General features: G+C 43.0%; 1 protein-coding gene across 3 annotated transcripts in view; it reads right to left on the reverse strand.

The window, feature by feature from the left end:
- Positions 1 to 12,987, reverse strand: part of tlk1a (tousled-like kinase 1a) — a 59,703-nt gene that overhangs the window by 5,969 nt on the left and 40,747 nt on the right. For all 3 annotated transcript variants that reach the window (XM_060929995.1, XM_060929994.1, XM_060929993.1), the window contains 4 exons: positions 6,360 to 6,451; positions 5,818 to 5,907; positions 4,413 to 4,582; positions 4,187 to 4,322 (listed from right to left, as the gene is read on the reverse strand). In XM_060929995.1, the coding sequence (XP_060785978.1) occupies positions 4,187 to 4,322; positions 4,413 to 4,582; positions 5,818 to 5,907; positions 6,360 to 6,451 (488 nt within the window). The remainder of the gene's footprint in view (positions 1 to 4,186; positions 4,323 to 4,412; positions 4,583 to 5,817; positions 5,908 to 6,359; positions 6,452 to 12,987) is intronic.

Consider the following 12,987-nt stretch of genomic DNA (forward strand, 5'->3'; position numbering starts at 1 on the left):
AAAATTACATTATAATGACCAAATACAATGAAAAGTATTTTTCCAGTCTCACCTGTGAAAGGTAATCCTATGTGATCTCATTTGGACGGTAAACCTGTTGGTACAGTTAAACGCAGCTAATCTTTATTCTCCGCTTTGACCTTTCCAATATGGCGGCGAGGATGACGTACGCGGAAGGCGGCGTCTTTAATGGTCCGGAATAAATTGAATACTACACGTTGATGGATTAATTTGCTGTTTCTCACCTGTGAAAGGTAATCCCATGTGATCTCCTTTGGACGGTAAACCTGTTGGTACAGTTAAACGCAGCTAATCTTTATTCTCCGCTTTGACCTTTCCAAAATGGCGACGAGGATGACGTACGCGGAAGGCGGCGTCTTTAATTGTCCGGAATAAATTGAATGATACACGTTGATAGATTAATTTGCTTTTCTACGCCCTTTTTTGAGGAATGTATTGTAGGACTTAAACCATCATCTGAAGAGGTGAGATCGCTCCTTTTTTCCCCTTATTTTTGCTGGCGGGATTGACTCTGCCCTAAGGGCTATTCTCTCTCTCTCACTTTGCACCAGGCATTACACAATAAATATTCACAGTGAAAATATTTTGTAAGCGCGTTTCATGAACCAAGTTATAGGATTTCTTGACAACTCGCATCGCATCGCAATGAGATCATTGGCACTACTGGTGTTAAGAATCAGACCATTTTATAAATGAATATTTTGCTGTAGAGCTGCAGTGTTTGTACAATTGCATGTTTTTGCTTCACTATTACTGTCACTATTCTGCTTCTTGCCTTACTACTGTGAACCAACACTGAACATAATAATAATAATAATAATAATAATATCCAAGCTCGTGTTTCACTCTCACTAGTGCTCTGTAAGGCTTTTTCCTGGTGATATTCGTTACACTTCTACCCGGCGTGAAGCACTCACAGTCATGTGGTTGTGACGTCATCGTAAACAAATCCGTTTTACTCATCCAGACGACTTCACAACGGCAACGTTGCCAGATCTTTCCACTCTGGAACCCGTTCTCAAAAAGATTGCGTTTTGGGCACCCAAAACGCCGGTGCCGTGTGGACGCCAGGCCTAAACGATAAGCAATTGTATCGGAGTCACCTGAATCCGCTGCCGTGTGGACAGGGCCTAAGACTGTACGGTGTTACCCTAATAAGCCATGGGTAACACAGGAAGTCAAAGCTGTCAACAGGAAGAAGGCCGCCTTCAGGAGCAGGGATAGGGAGGTGATGAAAGCAGCACAGCAGGAGGTAAAACGCTGCGTGAGGGAAGCTAAGGACAGCTACAGGAGGAAGGTGGAGCAGAAGGAGAACAGCATGAGGGAGATCTGGGAAGGTGTGAAAACCATCAAAGGCCACAATACAAAAGACCAGAGTCGTTGAGGGGACAGTGGAGAAGGCGAATGAGTTGAATGACTTTTTCCAATCGGTTCAACCAGCCCACATCCCCCCCACCCTCTCCCTCACTGCAGCCATCTCTCCTTCTTCCCTCAACACACCTCCCCCCAGTCATCACAGCAGCCCCTTCCTCCCCCCACCTCAACACAGACTCCTCTATGCATTACTGCAGACCAGGTCAGAGGTCAACTGAGGAAGCTTCATCCCAGGAAAGCAGCAGGCCCAGACAAGGTGTGTCCCCGACTACTGAAGACCTGTGCTGCTGAACTGGGTGAGCCACTCCAACGCATCTTCAACCTCAGCCTGCAGCTGGGGAGAGTGCCCACCCTCTGGAAGACATCATGTATCGTTCCAGTTCCCAAAAAGAATTGGCCCAGCGAGCTGAACCACTTCTGACCAGTGGCACTCACTTCACATCTGATGTTGGAGTGGCTCTTCCTCAGCCTCCTCAGACCCCAGGTACAACATGCCCAGGACTGTCTGCAGTTTGCGTACCGGGCAGGTGTCAGTGTGGAAGACGCCATCCTCTACCTGCTACACCGAGCCCACTCGCATCTGGATAAGGGAAATGGCACGGTGAGGATCCTCTTCTTGGACTTCTCAAGTGCCTTCAACACCATCCAGCCCCTATTGCTTCAGGACAAACTGAACAGGATGTGAGTGGACCCCTGCCTGGTCACCTGGATCTCCAGCTACCTCACTGACAGGCCACAGTACGTCAGGCTGAAGGACATCATGTCTGACACTGTGATTAGCAGCACCGGAGCACCCCAGGGCACGGTGCTGGCCCCTATTCTCTTCACCCTGTACACCGCGGACTTCTGCTACAACTCGGAGCTGTGTCACATTCAGAAGTTTGCCGATGACACAGCCATCGTTGGGTGCATCAGTGATGACAGACAGGAGGCGTATAGGAGCCTGGTGAGGGACTTTGCTGTGTGGTGCAACAGGAACCATCTGCAGCTCAACACCTCGAAGACCAAGGAGCTGGTCATTGACTTTGGGAGGTCCAGACCAAGGTTACAACCAGTTCTGATCGAGGGAGTCAAAGTGGAGGCTGTGGATTCCTACAAGTACCTTGGGCTGTGGCTGGACAGCAAGCTGGACTGGACTTGCAACACCAAACACTTATACAGGAAGGGACAGAGCAGGCTATACTTCCTTAGGAGGCTGCGGTCCTTTAACATCTGCAGGAAACTCCTGTGGATGTTCCATCAGTCTGTGGTCGCCAGTGTCCTGTTTTACACCGTGGTGTGCTTGGGGGGGGGCGCAGCACATCCAAGGAGGACACATCCAGGCTGGACAAACTGATCAGGCGGGCCGGCTCTGTGGTCAGCATGAAGCTGGACTCTCTGGTGACAGTGGCAGAGAAGAGGTCTATGGACAAACTATTGAACATCATGGATGATGCCAGTCACCCTCTGCACACCATCATCAGCAACCAGAGGAGCCTGTTCAGTGACAGAATGCTCCTTCCCAAGTGCAGGACGAACAGACTCAAAAACTCCTTTGTCCCTCACGCCATCAGACTGTACAACTCCTCTCTGGGGGGGGGGGGGGGGGGGGGGGGGGTGTAACAGGAGGACAGAGGACGAGAAGGAGCAGTAGCCTAGCCTAACACTAAGCAATACCGGACAATATGCAATATAAAGTGCAATATCTCTCCTACCGCTGCCCCCCCCCCCCTTCTCCCCAGCTTTTTTTTTCTTCCCCCCCCCCAATATCTTATTCTTTTTATATATTTGCATATGTAAATACTTAATTTATTTTAATTTATCTAGAAGTTCTCTCTCTTTCTTTTCTCTGTTTATCTGTAATGATGCTGCTGGAGTCTCAATTTCCCTGAGGGAACCCTCCCAAAGGGATCAATAAAGTTTTATCTAATCTAATCTAATCCTCGTGCAGTGAGGGGGATGCACTGCTGTGTGTTCCATATGTAGAAGAATATCAAGGAGACGACAGGGACAACCTCGAACTTCAATCATCATTTAGTAAGACTCCACGTAGAGAAGTAAGTGACTTGCTGTGTTCATTGCTCTGCTGCTAGCAGGGCTTGCTGACCGATGAACTAGCAAATGTTAACCCCCTCTCATGCTATTTGCCCTGCTGATAGTGGGCGGGGCTTGCTGAGTGATGAATAGGCTTTTTATCTGTAGCCTGTTAACTAAAATGGGGCAGTCAAGCAGTAACATTAGTCCAACACAGTAGCAGAGATGCTTTCACATAAAGGCAGCAACAGCCACCGTCAAATGGTGCAGTTGGAGTCTTGTTCTCAGACTTGATTCGGATCAATCGTGAACTAAACTCAAAGTTTTCTTTAATGACTTGGACTTGAACGCTGGGGACTCAAGACTGGATTCAGATTCGAGGTTTAGTGACTTGACTACAACACTGCAGCTCGCAATGGGTTTGCAAATACTTAGAGATGAAAAATTGGTAGCATCACCACCAATCGTGTGATGCACTGCGAATGTTCTCAGAGCTTCGAGAGTTGTTTTTTGGTGAGTCTCCGCCTTGTGCGTGGCCAAAAGCGTCGCGAAAAATTTCAATGCATGCATTGAAATATGGTGGGGATGTTTTCGTTAGCAAACTAAGTGGCAAATACTTGTAGATGGGTTTGGGAATACTTCCCGAAGCTCAGGGATGCACCGCCACCAAAACGCCTCATTTTAATCAATAACCCATCGCAAAGCATCACGAGCCGTTGTGTGACCATAGCCCAAGACTACTGTAGCAAGATGTAGCAGGTTACTTTGGATCTCCTACCAGTAAGTGCCAGCTCCTTGGGATGTGAGGTCCATCCCATCCACTCCATAGTTGTCATCGTCCATTATTTTAGACAAACCAAAATCTGTGATCTTTATTTCTCCACATGCAGTTCCATCCACTAGCAATATATTCCCTTAAAACATAAGCATATACACGCAATAAAGATTGAGGTCATGGAGTCCGTTTGTACTGTTTTGTAAGACAGTGTGTGCATGGCTGATACCTGGTTTAAGGTCATAGTGTATTATAGGTGGTTTGATCTCATTCAGGTATCTTAGTGCATTAACAATCTGCATGACGATTGAACGAGCTTCTTTTTCAGACATCAGCTTGTGCTGTTTCAAGTAGAAATCCAAATCATTGCCTTCACAGTATTCCAGGACTGTACAAAACCTACAAAGAATTGTTTTTTTAATTGTTAATTATATACCACTGCCTTCATCTTTGCAGTATGTGACAAAACCTAAAGCAAGCTTTAGCAATAAATGAATCTGAGACAGGAAAAAAAATTTAAACCTTTGAGCATCTATAAAGCATTACAGAAATATTGTCATAGCCCAGGATTACACACAAGCAGAAAGAAATGCTTTACAGCTTTTAGCTCTATATTATGTGGGAAATGGCTCAGAGGTGGTTTTGATAGCATTAATATGCACCTAACGTCACACCACTTAAGTACACAATGGTTCAAGATTAGGCATAGAGTTTGGCAATACAAGTTTGGTCAGTGGAAATTGACTTTCTGAAACTGAAAATACCAAGGCTATCAAAAGATAGAAATGATATTTTAAAAAAAGTGCATAGACAGGCAACTAGTTTTATGATAAGTACAATTTAAAAAAAAAAAAAAAGCAGCCCCACGACAATTGTCAGGCTAGTTTATAGCTCAAATATTTTTAGGAGTCTAGACCACGGGTTGGCAACCTTTAGCATTAAAAGAGCCATTTGGGCCCGTTTACAAGAACACCTCAATCTCCAAAGATATAACTATTACAGCGAAAAAAAACCCCTAAAATAAAATAATAAAATCAATTTAAAATTAAATGGCCATTACTTATTCACTTTTTTTCCCCCAAAATGAGCTCACCCTCTCAAAGCCACGGGAGCCACAGAAGAGGGATGAAAGAGCCGCAGGTTGCCGACCTCTGGTCTAGACCAGCCTCTCTCAACCGGGGTGCCGTGGCACCCTGGGGTGCTGTCTGGCTTCATTGGGGTGCCGTCAAAAAGTTATATATTCTAACATTGAAATAAATAAAATGAATTAAAATCCCAAAAAACAATAGTTACACTAATGCAGATCATCGCCGCCTCATGCATCATCAAAATTTGTCTCACGGCCCCCTTTTCCATGTCACAACGTCACTGCCGGGGTCAGCGTATGGTCAACGTGACTGCGTGTATTTTATATGGGGGTGCCCTGAGAATTTACATACTTCTGAAGGGTGCCGTGACTGAAAAAAGGTTGAGAAACGCTGGTCTAGACCATTCTAGAATTGTGTGTTATACTATCAGAAAATGTCTGCCCCATCATGTCTCCTAAACCTATGCACCACTAAAATAATACAGACTGGCATGTGACTGCACCATTTCACCAATATGACAGTCTAGCTGCCTCAGGTGGTACTCACGTGTCTGTGTCCAGTGAGAAATAGTCATAAAGTTTCACTATTCGTGGATGATCCAGCTGCTTGTGTATTCTGTACTCTCTACAGGCATGTCTACATATGAGGGAGGGGGGTGGAAGAGAGAAGGGGGGGGGGGACAGAGGTGAGAGGGGTTACCATGGGCAACAGGGGATCAGCCCTAAGCAGGCAGTCAGCCTCAGGTGAAAGTGACTTGATTTCCAGACATTTACAGCACAGAACAGAATACCAATCAGCCTGAAATACCTTAGTACACATCCCAGTGCCTGAATCATGAGCAGTCAGATATCTGACCCGTCATATACGAATTCCTTTTTTGTTGTTGAAGCAATTATGCATCCAAGTAATCATAATCACAATTTTTGTGTCCATTACTTTAATTTTTACACAAGGGGAAATGCTTTACTTTCATCCTTCATTATAATTATGGCACAGTACCTGAACATACACTTCTCTAAACCACACCCTGATGATACAATCACCTTAAGATGGTATAACAAAGAAGAATAGGGTTATATAAGCATTACTTGTGATAGTTCTCCTTCTTCTCCTCTCTCCAGTTTTTGTTGAGTTGATGGATTTTCACAGCTGCATAACGTTGTTCAATAAGGTCAAAAGCCTACAAAAGACCACAGAATACTGCAAATGACATGCTTTAAAAGCTAAAAATCAGCTTTACACTACCGTTCAAAAGTTTGGGGTCACCCAGACAATTGTGTTTTCCATGAAAAGTCACACTTCTATTTACCACCATAAGTTGTAAAATGAATAGAAAATATAGTCAAGACATTTTTCTGGCCATTTTGAGCATTTAATCGACCCCACAAATGTGATGCTCCAGAAACTCAGGCTACATCCACACGACAACGGCAACGAGATGTTATTTAAAACAATATCGCGTCCACATGGGCAACGATCAGTAAAATATCAGGTCCATATGGCAACGCAACGCTTGCTGAAAACGATGCAATACACATGCCACGCCTCTCGGGGCGCTGTAAGACGGTCCCTTCGGAGACACCAGAACAATAGAAGTAGTAAGGACGCATGCGCATAAACTATTATGCGCGAGACTTCATATTAGCCACAAAGTCAGGAAAATCTGTTTGTAAAATTACATTATAATGACCAAATACAATGAAAAGTATTTTTCCAGTCTCACCTGTGAAAGGTAATCCCATGTGATCTCGTTTGGACGGCAAACCTGTTGGTACAGTTAAACGCAGCTAATCTTTATTCTCCGCTTTGACCTATCCAATATGGCGGTGAGGATGACGTATGATTCTACGCGGAAGGTGGCGTCTTTAATGGTCCGGAATAAATTGAATGCTACACATTGATGGATTAATTTCTTGTTTCTCACCTGTGAAAGGTAATCCCATGTGATCTCGTTTGGACGGTAAACCTGTTGGTACAGTTAAACGCAGCACATGAATCTTTATTCTCCGCTTTGACCTATCCAATATGGCGGCGAGGATAACGTATGATTCTACGCGGAAGGCGGCGTCTTTAATGGTCCAGAATAAATTGAATGCTACACGTTGATGGATTAATTTGCTCTTCTACGCCCTTTTTGAGGAATGTATTGTAGGACTTAAACCAATATCTGAAGAGGCGAGATCGCTCCTTTTTTTCCCTATTTTTGCTGGCGGGATTGACTCTGCGCAGAGTCTCTCTCTCTCACTTTGCACCATTACACAATAAATATTCAGTGAAAATATTTTGTAAGCGCGTTTCATGAACCAAGTTATAGGATTTGTTGACAACTCGCATCGAGTTCGTTACACTTCTACCCGGCGTGAAGCACTCAGTCATGTGGTTGTGACGTCATCGTAAACAAATCCGTTCTACTCATCCAGACGACTTCACAACGGCAACGTTGCAAGATCTTTCCACTCTGGAACCCGTTCTCAAAAAGATTGCGTTTTGGGCTCCCAAAACGCCGGTGCCGTGTGGACGCCAGGCCTAAACGATAAGCAATTGTATCGGAGTCACCTGAATCCGTTGCCGTGTGGACAGAGCCTCAATCTGCTCAAAGGAAGGTCAGTTTTATAGCTTCTCTAAAGAGCTAAACTGTTTTCAGCTGTGCTAATATGATTGTACAAGGGTTTTCTAATCATCCATTAGCCTTCTGAGGCAATGAGCAAACACATTGTACCATTAGAACACTGGAGTGAGAGTTGCTGGAAATGGGCCTCTATACACCTATGGAGATATTGCACCAAAAACCAGACATTTGCAGCTAGAATAGTCATTTACCACATTAGCAATGTATAGAGTGGATTTCTGATTAGTTTAAAGTGATCTTCATTGAAAAGAACAGTGCTTTTCTTTCAAAAATAAGGACATTTCAAAGTGACCCCAAACTTTTGAACGGTAGTGTACTTCATAGGTTTTTCTGTATTCTAACCATTTTCTACATTGTAGAATACTACTGAAGACATCAAAACTATGAAACAATTCCATACATTATATTATACAGACAAGTGTTTTACTGGGAAATACACTACTTTTTTCACACGAGCTACATCCAGGACATGAAGAACCAAAACCGTAACATAAATCTCTATATGGTCACGTCACTCATGAGGAAATCGATGAATTGTTTTGATAAGTTTGGGTACTTTGTTTGTGAATGTGTCTATATAATAAAAAGAAAAGAAAATTACATGTTAGCTTGAGGATATGAAGTTCATCTTGTGCTTTAAAAAAAAAAAAAAACCTCATTTTTCATACGACATGTATTGCGGACCTGGGGGACATATTTTCCGATATTTCACTGCGATGATGTCACTCCCAGTGTTTTCTCGCTGACTGGATGTGCATTGTCAAAATTAAAATGCTTTTGATTGACTTGTGGGTTTTTTGTGGTGTCCATATAACGAAGAACATTACATGGTGGCATGAAGATATGAAGTTTGTCTTCTCATGTTGAAAAATACATTCAACACTCGAAGATAAACTTCATATCTTCACGTAACCATACAACATCCTCCATTTTTTTCGCGGTCCGGTTTCCATCAAATCTTGCGCTCTGATTGAAGAAACCATTATTTTGTTACATGCACACTTTAAGCACAGTGAAATTCATCCTCTGCATGTAACCCACCTGAAGCAGTGAACACACGCACACACCCAGAGCGGTGGGCAGCCACACCAGAGCGCCTGGAGAGCAGTCAGGTACCTTGCTCAAGGGCACCTGAGCCCAAGGCTGCCCCATGTCAACCTGACTGCATGTCTTTGGATTGGGGGGGGGACCGGAGGAAACCCACGCAGACACGGGGAGAACATGCAAATTCCACACAGAAAGGCCCTCGCCGGCCACTGGGTTCAAACCTGGAACCTTCTTGCTGTGAGGCGACCGTGCTAACCACTACACCACCGTGCAGCATTAATTGGCTGGCGAGTGGGTCCATATCCTATGATACGAACCCCAGTTACGGACCTCTGGCAACTCGCTTGTTCACAACAAACATAGTAGCAATTTTTGTCAACGTTTATTTTCGCATTTCTCAGGAGAATAGCATTAATTTTACATCATGGATAGCGATAACGACAGTGTTCACAGTGAAAGTGAGTTTTACTACCCTGAGGAAGATGAAAAAAAAAAAAAAAAACCCATTTCAGGAGAAAGCTAAAAACCTTTAACTGTTGCTAATGCCGAGCAAAAACATGGCTGAATCCTGAATGACTCAATTTTATATAAACAGGGGACTACATAGGCGGCAAAATGTATTTTTTGTTCCTGCCATGGAAGTGCACTTGTACACCGAGGAGGAAGCCATTTGCATTACAGCCGTGAATGAGGATTCAAAATGGCGGCTCGCCTCGGTTTTCCCTTTCGGGCGCTCTCGTTTTCTGTTAGAATTTGGTAAAGAAAAAATATATATATTAATTTACCAGCTTGTCGGTCGGTCCGTATGGTGAAATACTGTGACCTCGGCCCAGAGGGCCTCGGTCAGTACTTTCAAGACCTCGGTCACGGTATTTCACGATACGGACCTCCCAGCTGGTAAACACCCCACACACACACACACTATTTATATATAATGTGTGTATGATCTATAAAGTAAGCTATTTAAAAAAAAAAAGTTTCAGATTTTAGATTCTTCAAACTAGCCACTGTTTACCTTGATGCTTTGTATACTATTGGCATTATCTTAACCAGCTTCATGAGGTAGTCACCTGAAATACTTTTCTATTAATAGGTGTACCTTGTCCAAAGTTAGTGGAATTTAGGGATGCACTGATACACCACTCCTTTCACCAGCCAGAGTACGAATACTTACATGTGTACTTGCTGATACAGAATACCGATACAAATTATTTAAGGCAGTATTTCGACTGTAAAAATAATAAACTACCTTGCCAGGCATAGCCAGACCAATACTCAAGCTGACGCATTAAACGTCTACCAAATCCTATTAGACGTACAACACACACACCTTTTCTGTTGTCAAAGGCTTCAAGTGCAATTTAATATGGACATGATCAACAGCAGTCATTGGTTGTGTACAAAAGTGCCTTAACGGTCATCATAAAAAAAAAAAAAAAAAGCCACTCTATATCGGACAATTACAGGGCCAGGGGAATATCTGTTTCAATAGGAGAGGAGCCAGACCCAGGTCACAAAGTGAATTTAGGTTTGATTATACCAGAATAACAATCATTAAACTGCAATGAACTGGAAGACAGATTTTATTTTCTTTAGCTGTGCTCTGGTTGTTATAATAAAATTTAAATGAGCATCAAATAAAAAGCATAATACGAGACCATTTCCAACCAAAAATAAACAAAAACTTCCTGTGTAAACAAAAAACCTCCACACTGCCACTGTCTCTACCACTCAAACAAAATGTCAATTAAGCCACTTCAGGCAGCATACAACGTTGTCCAAGAACTAAACGTTTTTTGGAAAAGGAGACCCCGGTTCTTCTTGATGAACAGAATCATCTGTGCATGATCAGCTGAGAGCCTGTTTCTGTTTTCATTCACAACATGCGACAGTGAACTCAACAGCCCTTCGCAGTCAACACTGCACAAGCGCAACATGGAGCACAACGTGGACAAAAGTTTTCAGCATGCTCCAGGTTTTAAGCATATCAAACAACTGCTATAGCTCAGCTGGTGTGCGAGCATCAAATTGGCTTTGCTTGTAATGTGACTTGGTAAAGATTCACATCAATCCACTGTGTGGTTAAAGTGAGAAGATATATTGGACATGCATCACTAGTCCAAATATCACTTGTGAAGCTGAAGGCTGAAATGTCACAACAGGTCGCTAATATGCTTTTTCACGACATCAAACACCTTTGGTAAAACAGCATTTGTGATATGGTGACGACTGGGAATTTCATGCCTTGGCTCTAGTATGCTGAGAAGGCAATGTACTGAGGGAGAGCCTCTTTTTTTTTTTTTATTATTATTATTATTAAATAAACTGCCCGTGGGTTCTCTGGACATTTTCTCTCGCTTTTCCAGAAGTTGTGTTAGTTTGTTGTTGCGGTTTTGCACTGATAGCATTAGCAAACACTGCACTATGATGAGTCTTTAAATGTTTGATCAAACTGCTCGTGTTAAATGATGTGCTCTCCCCCCCCCTCCTCTTGCCACTTTAGCAGAAGAAAGCTTTCAGTTAAACTATGACCTAAAAATCAGCATTCAAGGGTATTCCCCATGGAGTTAAGAAACAAACTATTTAAATTAAGTCAAATCAAGTATTTGTTTTGAACGATTATAAATATAGCATGTGAAAACATTAAAGGAACAGTCCACCGTACTTCCATCATGAAATATGCTCTTAATTGAATTGAGACGAGCTGCTCCGTACCTGTCCGAGCTTTGCGCGACCTCCCAGTCAGTCAGACGCGCTGTCACTCCTGTTAGCAATGTAGCTAGGCTCAGTATGGCCAATGGTATTTTTTGGGGCTGTAGTTAGATGCGACCAAACTCTTCCGCGTTTTTCCTGTTTACATAGGTTTATATGACCAGTGATATGAAACAAGTTCAGTTACACAAATTGAAACGTGGCGATTTTCTATGCTATGGAAAGTCCGCACTATAATGACAGGCGTACTAACACTTTCTGCGCGCTTCGGCAGCGCATTTGTATCTGAGCTCCATAGCAATGCGCTGCCGAAGCGCGCAGAAGGTGTTAGTACGCCTGTCATTATAGTGCGGACTTTCCATAGCATAGAAAATCGCCACGTTTCAATTTGTGTAACTGAACTTGTTTCATATCACTGGACATATAAACCTATGTAAACAGGAAAAACGCGGAAGAGTTTGGTCGCATCTAACTACAGCCCCAAAAAATACCATTGGCCATACTGAGCCTAGCTACATTGCTAACAGGAGTGACAGCACGTCTGACTGCGTCTGACTGACTGGGAGGTCGCGCAAAGCTCGGAGAGGTACGGAGCAGCTCATCTCAATTCAGATAAGAGCATATTTCATTATGGAAGTACGGTGGACTGTTCCTTTAAAGGTGATATTTGACGTAACTCATGTGTCATCCAGAAAAGCAATAACTGTACTTAAAAAATAAAAAATAAACGAAACTAACCACCATGAGAATTTAAGGCTATAATTTCAACACTCAAAACCATGCCTCAATGCTGTTCTTAGACCATGCTTGCGTCATTTCACGCACCTTCACGGGTACCAGTCAAGCATAATTTTTTGCAAAGATCTTTGCTGGCGTTAGTGTAGATAGATAAGTAACAGCTACACCTACATAACGAACTAATTATTTTTTTTAAGCGGGATCAATAATTAAATCTTATACTGCTTAAACCTCTGGATGACTCCAGTCTTTCGTTTGAAACTCGTATCGCTAACATTACGAGGATAGCCTTCTTTCATGTCAGAAATATTGCCAAGATAAGAAAAAAAAAAGTCACTACATGAGGCAAAAAAAAAAAAAATTAGCTCATGCTTTTGTTACCTCTAGGTTGGATGATTGTAATGCCTTTCTCCTCTGGATGTTCCAATAAGTGCATAAACAAGCTCCAGTTAGTTCAAAATGCAGCAGCAAGAGTTCGTATTAGAACGAGAAGATATGACCACATCACAGCTCTCTTATACACATTGCATTGGCTCCCAATCGACTTTCGAATAATGTACAACCCCGATTCCAAAAAAGTTGGGACAAAT

This window comes from Neoarius graeffei, chromosome 9 (assembly GCF_027579695.1).
Source record: "Neoarius graeffei isolate fNeoGra1 chromosome 9, fNeoGra1.pri, whole genome shotgun sequence".
NCBI classification, from domain to species: Eukaryota; Metazoa; Chordata; class Actinopteri; order Siluriformes; family Ariidae; genus Neoarius; species Neoarius graeffei.